Raw genomic sequence first — 23,885 nt, 5'->3', positions numbered from 1 at the left:
TGATTGCTTCTGTGCTTACAGCCACATAAAGCAGGGGTTACCAGCAAGCCCATTTTCTAGGTGAGGGGATTGATAAGGGATGACCAGCATTAGGTTATACAGGTGATAAGAACCAGATCCAGGGGCCCAGGCCTTCTGACTGCAATCAATGCCAGGCTTGTGAGTCCTATTGGAGGGAAAGCGCAGAGGGTGGGGGATCCCATTTGTCAGCCTGACGGTGGATACGGCTCACAGAGAGCACCCCACATGCAACTCAGAACTGGGGAGGGATCCAGGAAGCATGAGCCCAGGGGCTGGACTGAGCTAGCATCTTTTATCATATCAGGCCTGTCCAGTTTTTCTCAAGAGCACCGTGGCTCAAACTTGGGCATTTTGTCAAAGTCCCTCTGTTACAGCACGATCCATCAACATTTTTGAATCTCAAACAAATTTCTTCTTTGGAAAACAAAACAGAATAATGCTACATTTTGTCCACTGTTTTAGGACTCCCCTCTTGATGGGGGTCGTGTGGTGGTGGTGACTGGATTCTACCAGCTAGACCTTTGCAGTAAACCACACAGGCCAGGACTGAATCCCGAATCCAACTGTAGCAATAGTAAGAAGTAAGCAGGGGGAATTTAATTACCTGGCTTGTAATAGGGCTTAAGTTGTCTGTTCCTCTAGGGGAATCTCCAGAATATCCCTCACAGAATGGCAGGCAATGTTAAGACCCCAATGTAACTACCATATTAGTCACCAATGGGGTGTAACAGCCAGGTAATGCCGTATAAACAAAGAATGTAAACAGCAGGTTTCTCACAGAAACAGTCACCTACTCAGCGACTCGTCGGAAACACAGTATAATATAAGGAACTGTCATCTCAGGGACCAGGCTACTCAGTCTCATGCGTGCAGCCAACAGTTTGCTGAGAGAGGATCACCTCAGTACTTTTTGGTAGATTAGACATCAAGGACAAGCCAATTTGGCCCACGGGCCCAGAACAAGAAGAAGTCAGAGAAGAGCTTATTGGAAACCAGGCAGCAGGCCTGAGGCACACCGAGGTCCCTTTCTGTCTGGTTTCCATTTCCCCTCGAGAACCGAGGCTTTAGAAGGGCCAACATGTGCTCTTGCTCAACAGATAGAATCTTTAGAGTGTCTAATCTGATGATTCTGAAAGTAGGAACATTAATAAATGGTCGGTTTCCAGAAAGTGAAGGAGAAAAGCACTTTGTTTTTTATTATAACGCAGGTAAGGCCTCACATAACCAAGCTGACACGTGCATGACCTTTCTCATTTTTCCTTAGTGCTCACTAACATAAAAATATAAAGCCAGTCAGACTTGGGTAAGTTATTTGGAAACGGCACAAAACTGTCCATTTTGTGCTGGATCCAGCTGTTGCCCAGAGTTGCTCTGCTAGAGAAGTCTTGAAATGATTGCCACACTACCACCTCTTGCTCACGTGTCTCTGCTCCCTTCCTCATGGAAATGGTGGGGTTTTTCCATCCTGATTGAGTCTCAGTTGTTCCTCACATCCCTTCTCTTCGTTTAAGTCTTCCTGGATCACCCGGACCCACCATTTACACGTGAGCCTCAGCTTTCTCATCTATATAATGGGGACTAGAACATCTACCTCCAAGGGAACATGAAGATAGCAATGATGTGCAAATTTTGGCAGTTGGTGGGCCACAGATGTTTTGGGGGCTGACAAAATTTATGGACCCTATCCCCATTAAATGCACATATACAAACATTTTATCCATCATCTTTAGGGAGCTCAGGAATACCTTAAGTCCCTATCTGGGGGAAAAAATTCAATTTGCTGAACAATTTTTTTTTTTGGACATACCACACGGCTTTCAGGATCTTAGTTCCCTGACCAGGGATTGGACCTCTGCCTGCTGTCGTGGAAGCGTGGAGTCCTAACCACTGGACACCAGGGGATTCCCTGAACAAATATTTTTTGAACAGCTACTATAGACTAAGGTTTTTTTCCTTCTTTAAATCAACAATATATTTATTTGCTTCATCTTATAATATTTACACATAAAATGGCTTCAGAATTGCTGGCTCACCACCCTGTGATAAAAACAATTATCGACTACTGTGCATTATTTTACAGTTCTTTTTGTTGTTAGACTTATAGTATATAATCAAAATACTGTTTTTCAAAGAAACTTAGATTATTTTCTTCCTCATCTCCTCAGTGTGCCTATGTTATTCGTCTGTAATACAGTTAGGTTTATTTGTTTCCTTTTGTATTCCATTTGGAGTTTTACCTACATCCTTGTTTTATATATTTGTTTATTTATCTTTTGAGTATGGAAAACACCCATGTAGTTCTAAAAGTCAAAATTACACAAAAAGGAATACTCAGAGAAATGTCACTCTTCTCCCATTTCTCATTCCCCCATTCTTTTCACTTTTTTGACCCATTCATGTAAATAACCAGTCAAATATTAGTTTCTGGATTCATCGTTCCTGTATTTCTTCTTGCAGAAGTGACAAGGCACATGTATATTCTTATACCCTCTTCTTTCTTACATGAAAGGCAGCATGCTATAGATACTCTTTTGCCCTTTGCTTTTTTCCACTTGACAATATAACCTGGCAACCTCACCAGATCATTTCATGGACATCTTCCTCATTCTTTTTTGCAGCTGCATATTCTCCCACTGTGTGCATATACCACAGTTTATTCATCTATTCTTCCATGTATGGCATTTAGGTTGTTTTGTTTCTAATATTTTGCAATTACAAATGAGGCTGCAATAAATAACTTGTGCAAATGTACTTTTATATTTTGGAGGTGTATCTTCATGGTAAATTCCTAGAAGGACAGCTGGATCAGATTAGTGCATATGTAGTTTTGTTAGATGTTGCCAAATTCCCCTCCAAAAGGGTTGTATGGGTTTGCATTCCCATCAGCAATATGTGAGCATACCTGTTTCCCCAGAGCCTTACCACAGAAATATGCTAAGTTTTGGTCTCCTCATGTACTGTGCCTGTACAGGGGCAGGGACAGGTATATTCAAGCCACGATATCCAGAACGCATCCACTTCTCAACAACTCCACGGCTGACACCCTATGCCATGTCTTCCCTGGGCTACTGCAGCAGCCTCCTATTTCCTCCTATGGTCTTATCTCTACACAGCAGCCTGGAATCCTTTAGAAAGATCACTCCCTGTTCATAAATTCTCCAACAGCATCCCACTCGCTTAGAATAAAATCCAAACACCTACCTTAGTCAACAAAACTCTAAAAGTCTGGCCTCTGGCTTCATCTCCTGCCACTCTCTTCTCCACTCACTCTGCTCCAGCCGCACTGGCATCCTGAGTGCTGGTCCTTGCATATGCCAAGGATCTCTGCATGTGATGTTTTCTCTCCCCAGAACACTCTTCCCCAGATACCCATGTGGCTCACTCCCTGACTTCCTTCAGGATGGCAAATGTCACCTCCTTGGGTGACCTAAGAGTTTCCCTGAACAATCCGCCTAGAACAGTATCCCCTCTCCATTCTCCATCTCCTCACCTTGCTTTATTTTTCTTCATGACACTCACCAACGCCTGATATATATTAATTTGTTTATCAACTGATCATCTATTTATTGGTCCTTTAGTAGAATGTAAGGTTCATGAACACAGGAACCTTTTCTTGGTACACAATGAGCAATCAATATACACACAGACGGTCCTCAACTTACAATGGTTTGACTTAAGACTTTTCGACTTTACGATGGTACAAAAGTGATACACATTCAGTATAATCTGTACTTGGAATTTTGATCTTTCCTGGGCTATTGATACGTGGTATAGTACTCTCTCGTGATGCTGGGCAGCAGTCATGGGCTGCAGCTCCCAGCCAGCCATGCAAACACGAGGGTAAACAGACGATACACTTACAATCATTCTGTACCCAGATAACCACTCTGTTTTTCACTCAGTATTCAATAAATTACACGAGACATTCAACACTTTATTATAAAACTGGCTTTATGTTAGATGATTTTACCCAACCGTATGCTAATATAAGTGTCCTAAGAACGTTTAAGGTAGGCTAGGCTAAGCTATACATGTTTGTGTATAAGACTTGCAGGTTAGGTGTATGAAATGCATTTTTGACTTCAGATATTTTCAACTTACGATGGGTTGATCGGGATATAACCCTATCATAGGAAGATGTGTGCTTGCTGAATGAATGAATGAACAGAATGTATGGATGAGAGAATCCGAGTTCAGACTCTCTTGTTCCTATTGTCCTTTAGGCACAGATAATTCTTCCTCCCCTGAACTCAGTTTGGACTTATCTTTGCCAACTGCTTGACTATTAATCATTACCATCTTGTGAAATTTCTTATACTGCTATTCCGAATTACTACAGCGTGTATCTTTTTATTTAACTTTTTACTTGCTTATTTATTTTCTCCCAACTGCGTCTTAAAACCAGGTAAAGACAGGGTTACCCCTGTTTTTGTTTTCCTATTTGGCAATGCATGGTGCTCAGCACCGATCAGGGGCTTGATAAATATTTACTGACTGTTCAATAGTGCTGTACAATGCTGTTACTTCTGGTGGATGGAGATACAATGAAAAATTTGTAGCTGATTGGAATGGCATAAGTTGTAAACATGCTAACGCAATTATTATTCCAAAAATAAACCCAAGCAATGCCCCAGTTTATTGGGAGGAAGGAGAGGAAGGGAGAGAACGGCTGCTTCTGAATTGAGACCAGTGATCATCTATATACCTCCTTAGCGCCAAGAAGGTCATTCTGTCACTTTTCTTATAACTAGGCAGGATAACATCTAAGAACAATTTCTGATGCCCAGTTCCTAGAAATCTTCATGGTGCTTACTCAGATATCTGTGTTTTCTAAACACTCTTACACTTGGAAGACTCAATTCACCTCTTTCCCTAAATTCTGTCCAACCAGCCTAGGAGCTGGTGAGGAATGGATTTATGAGATTCAGCGTCATCCAAGCAGAAGACAGCGTGACTTAGCTGAGAAGGAGCCAGCCCTGCCAGACTCTCAAATGTTGGCTACAACCTTAAGAGCAGCTACTAACTGAGCTCTGGAGATGTCCTAAACAGTGAGACCAAACCAGAACAAAAACTGAATATTACCAGGAGTCAATGCAATATTGTAAAAGGAGCTTGTTTTCAAAGCAGTCTGCTGCAGAAAGCCAACGTGACAACAAAGGTCCAGGCTATGCAGTGGGAGATACCAACATGGGCAAAGACGGTGAGTAATGGTGAAACTAGCGTCACCACATTGGACCAGCTAGACTTACTCACATAACAGCTATAATTTAAAACACACTCTATGGGCTTCCCTGGTGGCGCAGTGGTTGAGAGTCCGCCTGCGGTCCGGGAAGATCCCACAGGCTGCGGAGCGGCTGGGCCTGTGAGCCATGGCCGCTGAGCCTGCGCGTCTGGAGCCTGTGCTCCGCAACGGGAGAGGCCACAACAGTGAGAGGCCCGCGTACCGCAAAAAACAAACAAACAAACAAACAAAAACTCACTCTAAGCTAGAAAAGGGAGTGTGGTAAGTGGCTCAGGCACCTGGGGGTCAAAAATACATGATATTTTTCTCTCAATGTCTAGGTGTGGCCATTCTGAGGTAGCAAACATTATGTGAACAAATAAGATTTTATTCCTCTTTGGAGAATGTCAGGATGGGAAGTCAATCTCTATTCTTACTCTATAAAGAATTCCTGGAAGTTCTTCCCAGTTCTTGCACAAATATGGGCAAGGCTGTAATCCTGCTTACCGTGTCTGCTGATAAACCGGATACAGCTTTCTACCACCAAAGGAATTGCCTGGCTGGAATCCTGAAAAGCCAAAGAAACACAACATTAGAATCTTCAAAGAGAGACAGCCCAGGGTCAGAGAAAATGAGCCAAAACCACGTGGAACTTGTCTCAGCTGGATCAGTGGCTGGTCCCCAAGAAGCATCCAGCCTGGCCCCCACGCTCCAAAGCACTTGCACAACCATCTACTTGGAATGCCTCATACCAACGTCTTAGATTCAGTGCGTCCTATATGAAACTGATCATTTTTATCCCACGGTCCCCCCCCCCCGCAGCCATACAATCAATCAATACATACATATATTCTGTCAAGTTTGCCTCCTAAATCCATTTATTTCTCTCCATCTCTACTGCCACCAACCCAGTCCAATCCACCAGTATCTCCATTCCCATCCCTGTCGTCCTCCAAACCAGTTTTTCTTCCCTCATATTGGTTAGGTGATCTTTAAAAGTGCACAGTCCATCGTTTACTCTCTAGGCTAAACTCTTTCAAGGACTCCTCGTTACTTTCTGTACGCAGCCTTGCGTGTCTGGGGTCCTGTCTTAGCCTCCAGTTTTGTCTCCTTCTGCTCCTCAGTAAGTCCTCCTTTGCTCATGGCTTTGCGTGAGCTGCTGGAATGCTCCCCTCACCCTGGACCCCCACCCCCAGGGATGCTTTCCCAGACTCCCCAGATGAGATCAGAGCCCCTGTCTACGGGGTCTCAGCACCTTGTACTTGGCCTTCACAGCCTGACTGTGACTTAATTGTGTGGGTATGAATATTTGTTTGCATTTGTCACCATTGGAGCTCGAGTTCCACAGGGCAGATCCTATGTTAATTCTTGGTGTCCATCTCTGGCCATGATGCTCTCACATAGCAGGTGCTCAATTAATATCAGTGGAAGGTAGCAGAATGAATCAATGGGAGCAGCAGAGAGGGGGTTTGTTTGGCATAAAAGGCAAGAAAGAAAAAAACCTAACTCTTGGAAATAGTGGAAACTAATTGGTACTAACTTAAGCAGCAGGCCTCCCAGATATCAATCTTTGCTCTGCCATTTTTGCTCTACAATCCTGCCATTTATTTAACTTCTTTTGGCCTTAATTTGGTATGTACTAACTGGGGAGGGGGATTGGTGGTGAGGAGAGTAATAGTTCCTATTGGCACATGAACACAGTGCTTACCATTTACAAAAGAATTTATAGAGGTGTTGGGTCATATATTAAGTGCTTTAGATGGATTGGTCCTGGTAACAACCCTATGGGATGTGTATTATTATTATCCTCATTTGACAAGTGAGGAAATGAAGGCTTAGCAAGGTGAAATAGCTGCTTACGGTGACCCAGCTGCTAAGTAGAAGAGCCAGGATTCAAACCCAGGCAGTCTCCCCCTGAGACTGAGCATCTCACTGCCACCCATACTGCGTCCTAGGAGCTTGGCAAACATAGTCAGGTGTGAATACCAAATATTGCTGAAAACCAGTAGGGTTTTCTAGTGCATCTAAATGCACAACCACTCAGTTACAGGGAAGGAAGGGACCAGGCAGAGTGACCTTAGTCCTAGTTAGAAAGGGCTTTAGATGTTCAGGACAGAGACTGGGCTCTCCAGTGGGATGGGTCCTGTGGCTTCTGCCCATTTCACAGGTTGGTTTGTGCCTCTCCCCCGGCTCTAAATTTTCAACTGTAGCTGGCGGTTTGGCCACTAATAGGGAAGCAGCTGGGTCTCATGAAGATGCCAGGCTGAGAGAAGAGCTGGCGTGGCCTCCAGCTCCTGAGCTTGCTGGAAAGCCAGGATGCTGCCAGAGGACGTACTGTGTACCAAAGTGCAGCTGGAGTCAGGAGGGTCTCAGAGACCCAAATGCTCGTCTCATGACCCCCAGACCCGTCTGCTTCCTCCAGCTCTCCAGCTTCAGTAGCCAGTGTCTGCCTTCTTGTTGCCATCAGTAAATTCTACCAGTCAGTCTAGGCTGGTCTCAGAGGAAGAATCTTTTTCAGCTCTTCCTTACATTAATGAAGAAACTGGGTTCCACTATAAAAAAAAACCCCAAACTTAATTTTTTGGAGGTCTTTTTATGTTTACAAACATTGTTATTATACTTTTCATTTACAAACAGTAGTAGCAGTGATAATGAGGACAGTGATATGAGGGTTTGTAAAGTTTTTCTGGTCCTAAGACCCAGAGGGAAGGAGGTTGGGAAGCTCACAGGTTATGGTTTCCATAAGTTACGTGAGTGCAAAATTCTGCCTCAACTTGTGGTAAAAGGAATATTAATGATAGCTAAAGGGAAGCATGCAGGGTTGCAGAAAGTAAAGCATCAAAGACATTAACCTGCATGTTCTTGGTTACCAGAAGTGGCCCAGAGGATAATTTGTGGCAGACAAGAGTGGGCCAGAGATGACCTGTCCTACTGCAGAGGAGTATTTTCCTAGTCCCCAATGCTCCAGTGGAGCTTAAGTCAGAGTCCAGTGAAAACAAAGGACAAAGGACATTACAAGGACAAAAAGTCATGAGGGCTCTGACTCTCTCCTTGTAATGTTTCTGAGCTCCGGGTGAATCCATTTCCCCAGGATGTGCCCTGGTGAAGACCCTCACTTCACCATAGATCTTGCATACAACTGACCGAGCAGTGTCTATGTGTGTTCTTATTCAGTGTCTGTCTCTCCCTTTCTTCCTCTCTCCTTCCCTCCTCCAGTGTTAGAATCCATGTCAGTTTAATTCTTTTGTTCATAATATTTTTGGTCATTTAACCCCAGGGTTGGAAGGGCCCTTGAAGGACAATCGAGTCAAATCCCCATTCAATCAGATTAAAGGAACTTTAAACCAAAAGTGGAAGGAGAAAAGTAGCAAACATAACTTGGAAGAGATAGTAAAGCAGGGGTCCAGTGATTTGCAGTGGAAAGCAATCAAGAAGGTGGCTAGATAATGTCTAAATATGCCATTGTTTGGCATAATTTCTCACACGTGAGAGAGTTAGGATTTTTGCCAGGTACTGATCTTTGTTATATTTGTTAGGTTTACGTTTTCACCAGGGAGAAAATACAAGTCTTGACCCCTGATTAGATGTGGGTAATAAGGAAAACAGAGGCATCAAAGATAAGATGTGGGGCTTCAGGGATTGTGAAGAATAGAGGGTCTCCATAAGAGTCGAGAAGTAAGGGGAGGTGCTAAGGAACTGAAAACGTGGTGGGAGGTGAGGAGATGGATGCTGAGGGTAGGAGTTGCCACCGCAACTCTTGAGCATCAACGTCCTGCCCATCAGTTAGGAGTTAGATCCAAAGACTCAGAACGACAACGTTACAGAACAAGTGGACGCTTTGGGAAGGAGAGGAAAGAGACAGAATCATCCAAGGCAACACAAGTGACAAGGGAAAGAATATGGAGGGAAGTCAAAAGAGGACCAAGCCTTGGGGAAATGCTTACATTTCGAGGAACAGAGAAAGATGGGCCAGCAAAGAAGATACGGAAGTAATAGGAATGAGGAAATTCTGGGCTTGACGGGAGCAGGCAATGCTTGGAAGCAGCAGTTGAGGCATCTCTTTTTGAAGAAAAGTCAGATGGTCTGAACCTAGGCTTTGCTAGGGTCAAAAATGATTGGAACGCATTGGGTAGACTCAAAAGCAAAAGTTACACAGCTCTTCCTCTTGTTTGGCTGATTTGCCATAAACAACCAAACAAATTTTATTTCCTGGTTATGTATACATGATTACTCCTCTTCCAAATTACTCACTATTTACCTTTCTGACTATCTTAGAAAAACTCTTCACTGATCCACCATTAGATCTGAGCTGCTGGAAAAAAAGTGAATGAAAACAAGGTCTTTACTTGATTGGGGTTTCTGGTGCATGCTGGAACTCTTACACAAATCTAGCACCTGGCAAATATGCTTTGCTTGCAACTGCCTAGGCACAGCAGGATGAAAACCAGATGGGTGCAGTTCTTTTCTGATTATGAGCCCAACCAGGGACACATTTCACCTGCCAAACCGTGGCCTTTGGCACTCCTGCAGCCAGAGTGGTCGCACCCAGGCTCCATCTATATGTAGGAGGCTCAATTTCAGCCCAGGAACTGAAAGGAACAAACTTCAAGGTCAATCCTGTTCTTATTTTCGAAGGGGGGTGGGATAAAAAACATTGCTCCCTCTTTAAGATATCCACCTATTAATTTTAAATGTAATAAATGATCCCGGGGAGGCACACCATTCCTCTCTAGTTTTAACTGAAATTATGAAAGAAAGGGGAAGCAGAAACAAAGAAGAGGAATAGAGTAAAGAGAACTGCAATGACATCTTTATAATTTAAAAAATGTGTAATTGCATCTGATGGTGTTCTCATTAAAAGAAGATCCAAAATAGAGAAGGGAAAAAAATTAGTGACAGCAAAGCTAAGACAAGTGCGGGCTATGTTATCAACTTCCCCAGCTGGACTGCCCAGCCAGCTGAAGCAGTGAGATCAGCTGAAGACCCTGCAGGGGCTACCGCCATCGCAGAAACCATGTGCCCTCTCCATTCCATTAACTCCCTGTGGCTACAGCCACTGTGAATTACCCAAAATGATTTTTTAAAGGCTGGATCAGCTTTCCCCTGAGTAGACACAAAGACATTTCTGAGCTCTCTCCACCCCCTCTCTGCTAACTGCCTGCTGCATAGCTGGTATGAGCTTAGGGGATACAAAACCATTTTAGTATTTGCCATAAAGTATAATTAGGAAGTCCAATTTGCAACTACAAAAAAAAAGAAAAAAACCCGTCAATTAATTTTTTTTAAACAAGCATAAGTGCTGTTTAGATTATCCACTGATGTGGACTGCCCATGCCGAGCTAAGATCCCTCCTAAGGTGGGTCATGAGAGCTAGTTGCTTACAGCTCAGTGTCAGATTTGAATACAACTCTGAAGATAATGCACATAATTGCAGAGCTCAATGTCTCTTGCTTATCATTCCTAGACCAGACTTATCTTTACATTTTTAGTATGTCTTAGAAATACATCTAAGATGACCATGCCACCAGAAACAAACAAAAACCTGCAAACTTGGTCTAGGTGATTAGATGCTGTGAGTTACTGTCATATTGGTACCCATGTATGAAGTGTGAGGCCTCTTTCACGGTCTCCTAGAGAAGTAGCACCAAAGATAGTTCTGGCACAGTCTGCCACAGTCAAACCAGACCTCTAGCATGTAAGAGCATAAACGACTAGAGAGGAGAGGAATGAGTCCCTGCCCCCCTCACTAATTTGATGAAGTTGCCGTAATATTAAACATACTATGACTAAATGGTACATTCCAAATGTAAGCATGAAGTCAGAAAAGTGTCTGTCCCATCCACACTGGAGTTCCATAAATATCTGGGATCTAACCATTTCACGCCAGACAAGCCTGCCTCTTGCTGGGCCCTTACCTGTTTCCTCACAGTTGAGCTACGCCTGTGGTTGAATCCAGCAACAGGGAGGGAAAAGAGAAAATGAGATTAAAAACAATCTGTGAGGTAGTTAATGAAACAAACCACATTAATCAGCTCAGTCCCAGAAGTGGCTAAGAGACTTGATAAGTTACCTTCCAAATGAAGCCCAATAAAGCGCTTTTCACAAAAGCTTAGAGGTCTCTGGTTTTAATGTCTGCCACCATTCAAAAGTAGAATAGGAGGGAATTGGTTCAATTTGCAGTAAAATATATATAGGTCAGACAACAGGAAGATTTCTCCATTTGCAAGGAGACACTAGTAAACACCAAAGGAAGCTATAGCTTTCTTTCTCTTGGAAATAAATCCTTAGGGAAAAGATAAGGAGCGATTTTCCTGGAATTTAGACAGTAGAGTGTCCAGACTGGAAGGAACCTTGGCGATTCCATAGGTCAATGCTTTTCAAGCTGTGTTTAGCCTTGGAAGCTTTTTCTCCAAGGGAATCTGACTCAGACAATAATACCCAAGCAAGGAGAGCAGTGATGCCTCTTTGAGTGAGGGAAGGAGGTAGGGACCAGAGCCCAGCTGCTGGGCACCTTCTGCCACTTCCACTAGGCTCTTCTTAAGGACCTCTTTGGAATCCTAGAGCTCCTTGGATCTAGGTGATTGCTCTGTCTTGTCTTTTTTTTTGGCCACGTTGCACAGCTTGTGGGATCTTAGTCCCCCTTACAGCGACTGAACCCATGCCCCCTCCAGTGGAAGCATGGAGTCTTAACCACTGGACTGCCAGGGAAGTCCCTCTCTATCTTGTCTTATGGATGAGGAAACTGGAGTTCAGAGAGGGGAAAAGAGCAGCCCAAGGTCACACAGTGAATAACACAGCATAAGGGAATTCAGCTCAGCTCTTTTCACCCCCATAGAGCCTTCTGCAGTTATGGCACTTTAGGTGAAATTACACTAAGACTTTAGCACCAGGAAGGTATATTCTACAGAATTCCATTATCCTGGTTCCCTCCAGTCAACAAGACTAGTATATTAATGGGATCTTTATTGTGATCCACAATGACAAAACGATGAAAGCCAAATGAAGCTATTTTTAAGTAATGAGCCTATAATTGTAAATGGCCTCATGACTATTGTGTGTGTGTGTCGCCAGATATAAGTGGTTTATATAATGGGCTAACGCAGGGTCTCTAAGGAGTCCGGCCCGTTAAAGCTCTTTCCCCCGTTAAATCAGCACATTTTTAGGCATCTGAGAACCGTCGGCTGAATGAATGCCTTGCTCGCCGCCAACTCACGAGTTTTCTCATAGCAGCTCCGTGACTGAGAGGGAAAATATTTGGCTGGGGTGGGGGAGGGCGGGGAAGGTGGGAAAAGATTGGGAGGGCTGCATACTTGTACATCAGGCGAGGATGTCTACCAATGCTGTTGGCAAGCAATGCAATGTAATATTTCATTGTCAAGCGACACTCGCTAATTAGAGGCTGTCATCTTTTCCACGTATAAAAAAAATTTCAGGTCAAATGCTATCTTCTGATCCTCGTTCTCTAGGTCAGAGACCTCCCAAAACCCACATGTTGAAGTCTAAAAGCTAAGGTTAGGTTACCAGGATCCTCCGGCGTCGAACATTTCTTTTCCGTGCAACGCAGTGGTTTTGGGGGGGTCTCTGGGACTATTTTGGCAAACAGTAACTCTCTTCGCTTAATTCTGCTCAGCAAATCCCATTTCCATTTGAGGCCAGATGGGGTCAGCAAGGTAAGGGGATGGAAGCCACCCCTGCCCTAGGCTACCCCTTTGCAAAGTCATCCAACACCTCTACAACTCAACTCCTTGGCTCTTTCCCAGGTTGGGATGGCTCTACCCCTCCGGCCTCTCTTCATCCCTTCCCAGGGCTGTCTCAGGCCACACCTACCTGGCCAGACTGCAATCTGTCCGCTGACCTGTTGGAAAGACAAAGGCAAAAAGCACATGTTGAAGCAGACGGGGTGAAAGGGGGAGACTTGCTCCCAGGAATGACTGTGTCTGCCCGGCTCCCCAGGAAGCCCCGAGGATCACGTGTGACTAGCCTTCCAGGCAAAAAAGAAGAGAGCACCCAGGTCCTCTTTCTGGGCCTCGTTTCTGATGCTTGTTCCCAGCCCAGGGCTGCTGGTATACTGAAACCTTAGGATTGCCAACTCTGCTTCCCAGTGGGAAAACGGGTGGATGCAGGGGAAAAATAGCAAGGCAGAGCATATCTTAGAGAACAAATTATTAGAAGCTTTCCCAGAGATGAAATTCAGCTTCTCTTCTATGTGTGCTGGGTATGTGTGTGGTGAGGAGGGAGGGATGAACCTGCTTGCCCTTCAGGCTGTGAACACACACACACACACACACACACATACACACACACACACACACACACACACACACACAGTTGAGGGTGGAAGGGGAAGAAGGAAGGAATAGTTATTTGGGGAGAGGAGGAAGCATACATCGAAATTCTCGTTTTAGGTTCATACTAAATTCTCACTTTCATTACGCTGGGCTGAAATGACAAGGGAAAAAGATTTAAAATGCTGCTACTGCTTTTAGACTGTGGTTCTCAACCCAACAGTGGGCCCTAATACTAAGCTGGATGGATCATACACAGTCTTAAAAAATGGAATTGAAAATCTTAATGCTCATCTGAAGTATTCTTATGTTTTTTAAAAATATGCATGTGCACTTGGGCCATTATGTAATCTGTGTTGCTTTTTTTGGGTCCACAGTTAACCCAGCTTGGTCTGTATTAGACCGTATTAGATAAACCAGGGAAAGGGTAAGCAGGCGCTGAGCCGGGGAAGGAGAGATTGGCTCCCAAGCTCCTCATCCAGTTGCCTGGAAAGGCGACTCCAAGGGCCGAGGTGGGGGGGGGGGTGAGGGGGGGGAGGGCAGGGCTTTTTCTTGCCTTTAAAGGTTGCTAATTGTTGATTACAGTTCAGCTCATCTTGAGCAACACCTCCCCCACCCCAACAGCCTCTCTTACCAAAGGCTCAGCTTTCGTCTGCAAAAATATTATTCAGAGCCATTATTTCTAACATCTGTCCCATTTCCATTCTGGAATATTCATACACATCAATTATCCCTCTGTGGCAAGAAACAAGGGGCTCTTGCGTTAGTGACAAATACATACAGAAGGCAGGGACATGATGACTTGCACACAGGAAGACCTATATTTTTCATTATTGCTAGAACTTGTCATCTTTAGATGAAGGCAATTTGCAGCACTGATGAACAGTCACCAACCTTCACCCCTTCATAGTAGCACACTTGGTGCATGTATGTGTGTTGCAAACACACACACACACACTCTCTCTCTCTCTCTCTCTCTCTCTCTCTCTCCCCCGCCCTGTTCCCCATCTCACTTATGGGTCATGCTTAGATTATCCTGGCAAAAAGAAATCACAGTTATAACTTGCTTCAAATAGTTCTGGGCTTTTCTTCCTCCGATTCCCCACGGAGCAATCTGATAACTCAAGAGTAAAGATTTTCTATAAGCAAACTTTGGATCTCAATGCCTAGACCTGTTCAGCCTGAGTCCCCTGGGTGTTGCGGAGGGAAGACAACAGAAGTTACTTAACAGGCTTTCTTCACATAAAAGAAAATGCCTTAAAAATCACAAGATCAAAGACATTAGAGATAAAAGAATTAATCATCTGGGGAAATCGTTCAGGGCAGGAGAACAGGGTAAGAATGGCGGGTAGGAGGCTCTGATTTCTGGGGCCATTGAGCCAGTGAGTGCTGTATACTTCCCTAGATCCTGCAGTTGGTCTGAAGAATTTATTTGAGAATGTTAGACCTCTGTGGGTGCAGGTTTTGCCTTTCACTGGTGTTAGAACACCAGTAGCCTCCCCCTCCCTATCTTTAAGTGAGGAGATCAGTGGGGGAGGGAGGAGGGGCAGGGCCTTCAGAGATGTCCCCAACTTGGGAATCCCATTAATCATAGGATGCTGAGAGCTGGGCAGGAGACCTGGGCAAGGTGCCAAAAACCCCAGGGAAGCTTCTCTTTCAACCCCTGCCTTCTGTTTGACAGCTGAGGAGAGAAAGTCCAGAGTGCCAGTCTGGTCCTCTGCCTTGCTACTTTCCAGGGTCTGGTTAAAATCATCCTATGAGACCAGATAGTCGATTGAGCACCACAGCTTCAGCCTGGCCAAAGCAGGGAGAGGGCTGCCTCTTAGCACCAGGACCCTTCAAAGCAGAAGAAAACCTCTGCCCCACCTTGAAGCTACAGACAGCTGCAGTCTGCCCATCAACCCTGCCCTTGAGAATCCTCTCCTCTTTTCTCCTCAGAGCAGCTGTGTAGCTCACCTCACAGCTCCCCACCTTCTTGCTTCAGCCTCGGTCCTGCTACAAGAGGAGCTGAGAGTTTTCCCAAAGTGTCTGGACAGTAAAGAACCCACCAGCTCCTTGGCCTCAGTAGTGGCAGAGGAGGCGCAGGAGTGGGGCTGGGTGGAGAGCAGGCATGCTCCATTTAAACAAATAGATGATGCACATTAGTGCTTCATTAAGCATTGGCCCTTCCCCATAACTCAAGCGGTCATTTGGGGCGTGTGCTTCCACATCAAACGAGCGAGGAAAAGCAATGCATTCATATAACCAGACTGAGGATGGAGGCGTGTGCTCAGCACTTGGGCCCAGGGCTCGGCCTTCCCTCACCGCCAAATCTCCAGCAGAGCCCACACTCACTCTCTCCCAGGGTTTTCTGGAGAAGGTCGTGCTTGGCTTGTAGCTTGGTGATGAGGTTCCTGCCCTCCAGGTACTCCTTCATTTTCTGTAAGGGAGGAGGATAAAGAACAATCAGTCCTGAAGGAAAAAAAAAAAAAAAATCCCAGACGCTCAGCTGTACAATTCCCTTTCTAAGAGGGCTTTTGGTTTCTGACCCAATTTCCACCGGGTCCATTTTTAATTTTTTTAAGGCCCTGAGCATGTGAGCATCTGCTGATTTTCCTGGTGGATTAGTATCCTGCTCTATGTCTTCCTGGGAGCTCCGCGTCAGCCACCATAAGAAGCTATCTCCTCGGGCCCCTCATCCATCTCTTTCAGCTCCTCGGAAGAAAAGCAGGGCGTGGAGGGACTCACTGAGCCCCTCCTTCTTGGTGTGAAGGATACACACCTGCGGCTCATCACCTCCACTGACATCCAGCCCTGCCCGGCCCCTCCCAGGGTGCATTCCTTCACCCCAGGAGCAATGTCAAGGCTCAGCCCCTGCCTGGGCTGCAAGCACCAAGCACAGCATTCAGCGCATCTCTGTCTGAGCCATATTTTCATCATTTCAATCGCTTCCTCCTCTATTGTGCAGAGTCTTTGTGGAAAGCTTGGGATTTCTGAGCACACAGAGACAGGGGCTGCCACCTTCCGCTTGTATACACACATACTGGCGGTTCCAAACACAAGATGAGGTTTATGGAAATGCGATCCCATCTGCTCTAACAGTCAAAACATGATTGCTGTGCTGTACTTTGTGATTTGACCTCTCTCAACCCTTGTCTGCTCAGCGAGAGACTATGTTTCCCTGGACAATTCATTAAATCTCCAAGACAACTCTATGAACTATGATTATCATTATCCCCATTTTATGGATGAAGGTACTGAGATTTGGAGAGATTCAATAAGTGGCTCTAGGTCAAACGATTAGTGAGTGGTGGAACCAGTATCCACATATGCAGTTTGACAATACACTGTGTGCTTTTAATCGTTATGATAACGTGCTTGATCCATTATGGTACAGAGCAGAAGGAGAGAAGCAGAACAAAACTTCATAGTATTGATTCTTTACATATGTGTAGCAATTTAAGAATTTTTAGAGTACTTTAGCATGTATTTGACTCTCACAATAACTCTGTACAGCACATAGGGGAGACATATTATTTCCTGATTACGGATGAGAAGGGGAAGGGGATGAGAAGGGGAAGGGGGCATTGCTGATAGACACAAGCCAGTAAGTGGCGGTGGATCCTGGATCCAGGCCTTTGGAGGCCCTCCGTTGTTCACCCAGATGCTCCTGTGTGGAGCTTCGCAAATCTCTGACAGCACTTTTCACCCAGCCCTGTCATGGAGGCTTTGCTGCTCCTACGTCTTTCCCTCCAAATGGTATCCTCTCTATGGTCAGAGACTGTGGCATTCACTATTCTTTGCATCCCTGATGCTTAGTACTGTGCCCAGAAGATAGTAGACACTCAATAAATGTGTGAAAATGAGTAAATAAATGAACAGTCTCACTCTCCTCTGGATAGAACCTTCCTCAGCAGTTACATACCACGCCCCCAAGTATGCCCCTACTCTCTGAATTAAATAGAAGACAAACAAAAAACAAGCCCTATGACAAACCATTTCTGCTGCTCTCCTCACGACCTGTTCCCTCTGCTCCTTTGTGCTTTTGCATGAGAACACCTGCATGAAAACAGGCTCTGTTGTCACCTTCCCCATCCCATCTGCTCCAGCTGCCAGCTCACCTGCTGTCAGTCTTCCCTGGGTGACATCCTAATCCCCAACCAATGCCTAACTGTGAGGCTTGGAACAGTACTTCAGCGCCCAGAGGTGAAACACCTTCAGGAGACATCCACTGCTAACATCTGAACTGCGAGAGCCCCCTCTTCGGAAGGTTATCCCAAGGAGACTCTAAAGGTGTCCTAATGAGGGAAAATTCACCCAGACACACTGTAACCCTTAAAACAAGACCAGAGTGCTCAGAAAACAGCCAAAATTCTGAAAGGAGATGGATGCAAATTCCTTCCTCTCACTCGTGTATACTTGTGATTCTGGAAATCATCTTTTTCATTCATGTTCACAGTTCACTAGTTAACTCTGGCTGTCACTCAGTGAACCATTAAAATAAATAACAATCTGATAAAGAGGTATGATGAATTAACATTTCGGGTTCCACTAAATCCTGAAGGATCAAAAACTGTGTCAAGGTATGACCTGCCTGCCTAATAGTGGAAACAGTGGTTGGAAGTTTTCCGTCTAGGTAAGCCCGGGTATGGGAAGGTAAAAGCATCCTATTCGCAGGCATGTCATTTATCACGTCCCTGTCCCGCCCATAAATCCACGCTCATCTCTATGAGAGGTAAACTGGGAGAAGCAACCTGGGCTTTCCTGGGAGGAGCTTAGTTAGAAGGCTTCAGCTGCTGCTGTCCAGACACACAGCACAGGGAGCTGAGACAGCTGACGACAAGGGAGGAATAGGTAGCTTTTCAATGATTTCTGGAGGCCAGGGGGCTAGGAAAAGAACTGTTCATGTGTAATCTCAAAATCCTTCCTTGGGCAATAAGGGTCACTTTCCTTATTTAAACCATGTCCCAGTATTAGGTAATTAATTTTCTTTCATTCCACTCCCTGTACCGTGCTCCTCTCCAGAAACACCTAAAGGTAAAGTGATTACCTGGAGTTTTCCTCAGTGGAGGAAAAAGGAATGGGTCATGGTCTATTCCAGATCACCAAAATGAAATCAAATTCCTAAAACACAGTCTGACTGCCGCACCCCCATATGCCCCTACTCCATTTTACACGCAGTATTATCAAAACTGAGAATTTTTTCCGAAAGTAGGAAGGGAGGCAGGAGTCTATTGGGTGGTTTTGGGTTGTGCCATTGTAAACCTTAAATTCAGTTTTTACGATCTCACTGATTTTTCTAAATAATTCCTAATTGGGTATTAATTGTCAGTGATGAGTTTTATTTATTGAAAAGGATTAGTATAATAATAATTTTTCTTTCTGAGCCTGCCCTCCCTGACAGACATTTCAGTTGCAGTAAAACGGAGAAGTCTGAGTTGGTATATTCTAGTCCTACCACTTACTAACTCTTCCAACCTTGGGCAAGTCACTTAACTCCCAGAATCTTAGTTTCCCCATCTGAAAAATGGGGATAATATCTTTTTTCACAAGGGTGTTAAAGATGAAATAAGATAACAAGCATGACTGTGATTGTTAACACAAGGACTGGCAACTAGCAGGTGCTCAGAAGTGTTTCTTATACAGAATCACCTGCTCAACCAAAAAACAGTCCTTCTCTAAACTTCTTTGCTTTGTGCTAATACTTAAGAAAGCTCAATCAAAGCAGGTTTCTGGCCTGAAAAAAAAAAAGTTTGAGGCACAAGAATGGTTTTCAAATTTAATTTTAAAATACCTCTTCTCTTTAAATACATTCTTTCCATGGTGGTGTAAAACTCACGGACCTTGCCTAGGCCTTGAATTTAATCTGTGAACCCAAGGCCATAAGTATCCACTGCTGCCAGAAGGTCGGGTGGGTGGGAGGAGTGAGCTATGCCTAGCCAGCCCCGTGCACAGAGATACACAGATGTCATTGCTGTGGCTGCTTCCCCACCAACCAAGCACACTGACACTTCCCCTCCTCCCCGTCAATTTTAAAGCAGGAAACAGCTGTCAGACAGAATACATAATAGAGCAAACATTTCAACAGGAGCATATCTCCCCACTTTAATTGACAGGGCAGGGGCATTCATGCATTTGTACCTGCTTAGCACACATTTATCAAGTATCTGTTTATTCTTGGAGAATACCAAGACAAAAAAAGGTCTTGGACCTCACCAAGTCTAGCAGTCTTAGAGCACTGTCCATTCAATGGCCAAAGAACTGGCTCCTCTCCAACCTCTTACCTTACCCGAATCTGTCCTCCCGAATTCAGGCAGTTTAGCTTTGTTTATTTTATCAGCTATAAGCCCTCCTTCCACCATTTCATCCCCCATTCAAGAACCCCATACTCCAAACCCCATACAAGGAAATACCTATAAGGGTTTGACAGTACTTGGCTAAAAACAGTGAGCATTACTGCCTATAAGCAGGGAATTGGTTAAATAAATGATGGAACATCCATCCATACAATGATGTTCTTGCAGCCATTACAAAAGGAGGCAGATCTTTTGGACTAATGTGAAGATAATACCCAAAATAAATTAAGTGAAAGAAGCAAAGTGAAGAACAGTATGGATGGTATACTTCTATTTGTAATTCTATTTATTTTATTTCCTTACATTTCTAATGTAATAATATTATATTAAAGGGTACATCAGTGGTTGTCTCCACACAGAATACCTCTGGAAGGACACAGAAGAAACTGGTTTCAATCACTGTCAGAGGGGAGGGGAAGTGGGAGTTGGGGATGGGTAGAGGCTTGACATTTTTCTGTATTCTCTTTTGAAATCGTTGCATCTTTTTTAACACTTAAAATAAAAAAGGCAATGGGAAAAAGGTAGACAGTGCTGGATTGTTTGTTATAGAAGACAAGTGATACAAAGCCAAGGAGGTCAGAAAATGTCTTCTCACTTAGAGCAAAGAAGGGCAGAAAGCTGAGCTGTTCCTGAGCCTTCCCCTCACCTCAGCTTCCTCAGCAGGGCATAGAGAAGGCCTGTGTCCTGAGACCAGAGACCAGAAGATCAGAGTTCTGGTTTCAGCTCTTGCTGAGGACTTTAAACAAGCTACCCATACTTTTTGGATTTTTTGTTTGTTTTTTCAGTTTTTTTTTAAAAAAAATCTTTCAAATGAGAAGGTTTGGTTAGATGATTTTTTAAAAACACTTCAAGCTTTAAAATTCCATGATTATTTTCCTGGGACTCTTGCAAATGACTGACCTTTGTAGGTCATGCTTCAAATTTCCAATAGATGTCATGAGGGCAGATGAATCTGATGACAGCCGAGAGTGGTCAGAAAGCTTTCCTAGCAGCCCTCTGGGTCACTAGGCACACTACCAGGAGAGAAAGCCATGACAAGGGACCTCTTCCCAATCTTCCAAAAGAAGGCAACTTCTAGGACGCGCTACTCTGATGTCTTTGAAGGGCCCAGGGAAACACATGGGCAACGTTTGTGGAGACAAAAGACTAAGAAAAGCACATCTGCAGTTGTGTTGGCTTTGTAGGGTTCCGCAAGCACCTGCAGCTGTCCTGGGGAACATGCACGCCCCCTTTCCTTGAATGTCCATTTTGCCACCTCCCAAAAGTCTTTTTATCATGAACTATCTGACGCGTTCCAAACACCAATCACAAAAATGATGAACTCTCTTGTAAATCTGTTACTAGACAAGCCCAGACAAAAGAACCTTCCTGTTAGCCAAGGAAATTTGCACACAATTGTGATAAGTAGCATTATGGCCACAAAAGACAGGAAGTGAGTTAGAGGACATCAGTGTATTCAGACAGAGGTGAAAGGATGGGTGGGATTTGGGAGGTCACCAGTTGGAATATGGTCATTCCTGCTCTTACTAAAGGTCAATTTTGAATACAAATGTTATAGCTTCGCTTAAAGCCAAAAAGTAATTTCTGACAGTCTTAAATACAGATTTTTATGTCCAAAATTCTTATTTAATCTTGTTCTGCAATGTAACAAGATTGGGTCATTTAAGTAGCGTTATATCTAAGCAGTCCAGACAGACCAGCCAGACAATCCCAAAAGCCTCTCGAGTATTTAGCAACCTCCTGAGATAAAGAAGCTTGGGGAGGTACGTAGCCCTCACTATAGACAGGAAGTTTTCTTCATGTCTGTCCCAGGTTTTTCATGCCTTCATGCTTTTGCACATGCTGCTCTTGCCTCAACGAATGCCTTCCTCCTCTTGATTCACTCATTGCCTGATCAGCACAGAAATTACTTTGTATGTAATATTTCCCTAACTCCATTTATCCTGATTGCCGTTCATGCACATGTGCATGTATGCACTTAACATTTTTTACATTTATTTTTTTTAATTACCCAAATCAACCTATTGTAATTGTATTGTAATTGTTTACACTCAGTAAAAAAGAAAGTTTTCCCTTCATAGGCCCAATTCCATCATTCTCCTCTTCATTTTATATTCTTAGCATTCCCAGGTTATATAGCACAGTGTCTGGTACATAGTAGATCCTTAATAAATGATCAATAAACAATTTAATAATATTCAATGAATAAATTAATAGTGATGATGGAGATAATAAATTTTCAGCAATTTTGAGTACTCACTACAAAACAGGCAATGTGCTATGTATTTCACAAAAATGAATGAATGAGCCAAAATGTCATTCCATTCTTTCTCTGTATAGATTTTAGTATTTTACTCATAAATGTATTAAAGAACGTTATAATTAAATGACTTAGGAAAATATTAATCATCTGTTAAATGAAAGCAGCAGATTATAAAACAATATGTACAGCAGTATCCCATTTTTTATAATAAAATTATAAATATATGCTCACATCTGTGTGCATGCATAGAAAAAAGCCTGGAAGAGAATATATTCTAACACTATTATTTCTAGGTTATTGGGATTATGGCTGATTTTTAGTTTCTTTTTACTTCCAGATTCTATATAATAAGCATGTTTTGTTTTGTATTACAAGGAAAAAAAAAGTTATTTTAAAAGAATAATACTGTTAAATCACTCCCTCTCAACAGTCTTCTCCAGGACTTAAAAAAAATTTTTTTGAAGAATTCTGAGCTTAATTACATGAAAAAACAGATTTCTTCTTTGAAGGAGATAGCAAATCACTAGTGTTCTTAATGGAGAAAGGGCAGTGTTCAAAGAAGAATTAAACAAATGTTTCCAGTTGGAGGAAAAATTCAATTTACTACATGCAGATTGTGTTTCTTGACTGAAAAACAAGTTAATTCCTCTCATTCAGAATCAGTATGCATATTCACTGGCTATATTTCCTCTCACATCTGCAAACTTAATTTCTTCTTAGTCGTCAGAAGATTAGGAAATACATTTTAGTTCAGGCAATAAATCCTACTTGGCAAGCTCAAAATAACTTAATTATTAAAAAGTAGCACCAAAGACCAGCCAGCAACCTTCCAAAGGACTGTTAACACTACTTAAAAAAAATTGGGTTCATCTGTCTAAAAGAGGACTGGGAGATGCATGAATAACAAGATATAATGTTTTAGAATTCTATGCAAACCAACAATGCTACACATTACCTGTCCCTTTGAATTTTAGCTATAATTATGAAAAATAATTTCCCACTTTAAATTATAAACTAATATCATATCATATCAACTAGGAAAGATTATGGACTTTAAAAACAAGACATGTGTTAGCCAAAATATTTCGACGTAGTTCTCAAGAACCAAGAGATGCAGTCCCCCTTTCACGACCCCTAGGGATGAGAAGGAAACTTTCAAACAAAAGCTTACTAGCTGGTTAAAAAAGTCTTCAAAAAGAAAATATTCTTGGTAGTGTACTTGGGGCCATCCTTTCTCTTGGGGGGGGTCCCTGTTAGATATACAACTTGTGTATATTTGTGTCTTTAAGTGTAGGGGTGGTCTCTGAACATGCCCAGATCCAAGTCAAGATATTCAAAGACTTGATATCCTGCAAGACACTGGATAAGATATCCTGCAGACACTTGACAAGGACGCTGGGATCCAAATGGCCTGTGTGTGCTGCAGTGCCTAAAGATGATCTTTAAAGGCCACTGAACCCCCTCACCGTGAAATAGAACTGCTCTGTCTCTTGCTGGTTGGCTCTCCTCTTGGCAATGCTGGGTTTGCTCATGAAGGTTTCTGAGACGGTGGACTTGACGGATTCCATAGAGTTGCTGTACTGGAAGCAATCGGACACATCAAAATCCTCGACGGTCACAATGTCCTGGATGGTCTGCAGAGTGGCCTCCATTGTCTTCTTTACCTGCCATGATAAGGACCAACATAATGCATGAGGGGCAGGCTGCAAAACAAGAGGTGATGGAGAAGCTTGGAGAAGTGGGAGAGAAGTGGGCTGAGG

At 43.5% G+C, this 23,885-nt stretch overlaps 1 protein-coding gene across 9 annotated transcripts in view; it reads right to left on the bottom strand.

Annotated features, from left to right (window-relative positions):
* The window catches only part of SRGAP2 (SLIT-ROBO Rho GTPase activating protein 2), a 238,432-nt gene that overhangs the window by 32,286 nt on the left and 182,261 nt on the right, over positions 1-23,885 (bottom strand). For all 9 annotated transcript variants that reach the window (XM_033410544.2, XM_033410545.2, XM_033410546.2 and 6 more), the window contains 5 exons: positions 23,592-23,789; positions 15,862-15,946; positions 13,070-13,097; positions 11,158-11,182; positions 5,750-5,810 (listed from right to left, as the gene is read on the bottom strand). In XM_033410544.2, the coding sequence (XP_033266435.2) occupies positions 5,750-5,810; positions 11,158-11,182; positions 13,070-13,097; positions 15,862-15,946; positions 23,592-23,789 (397 nt within the window). The remainder of the gene's footprint in view (positions 1-5,749; positions 5,811-11,157; positions 11,183-13,069; positions 13,098-15,861; positions 15,947-23,591; positions 23,790-23,885) is intronic.

Source organism: Orcinus orca, chromosome 1 (genome assembly GCF_937001465.1).
Source record: "Orcinus orca chromosome 1, mOrcOrc1.1, whole genome shotgun sequence".
Classification (NCBI taxonomy): Eukaryota; Metazoa; Chordata; class Mammalia; order Artiodactyla; family Delphinidae; genus Orcinus; species Orcinus orca.
This window is presented reverse-complemented; position numbering and strand designations above follow the sequence as displayed.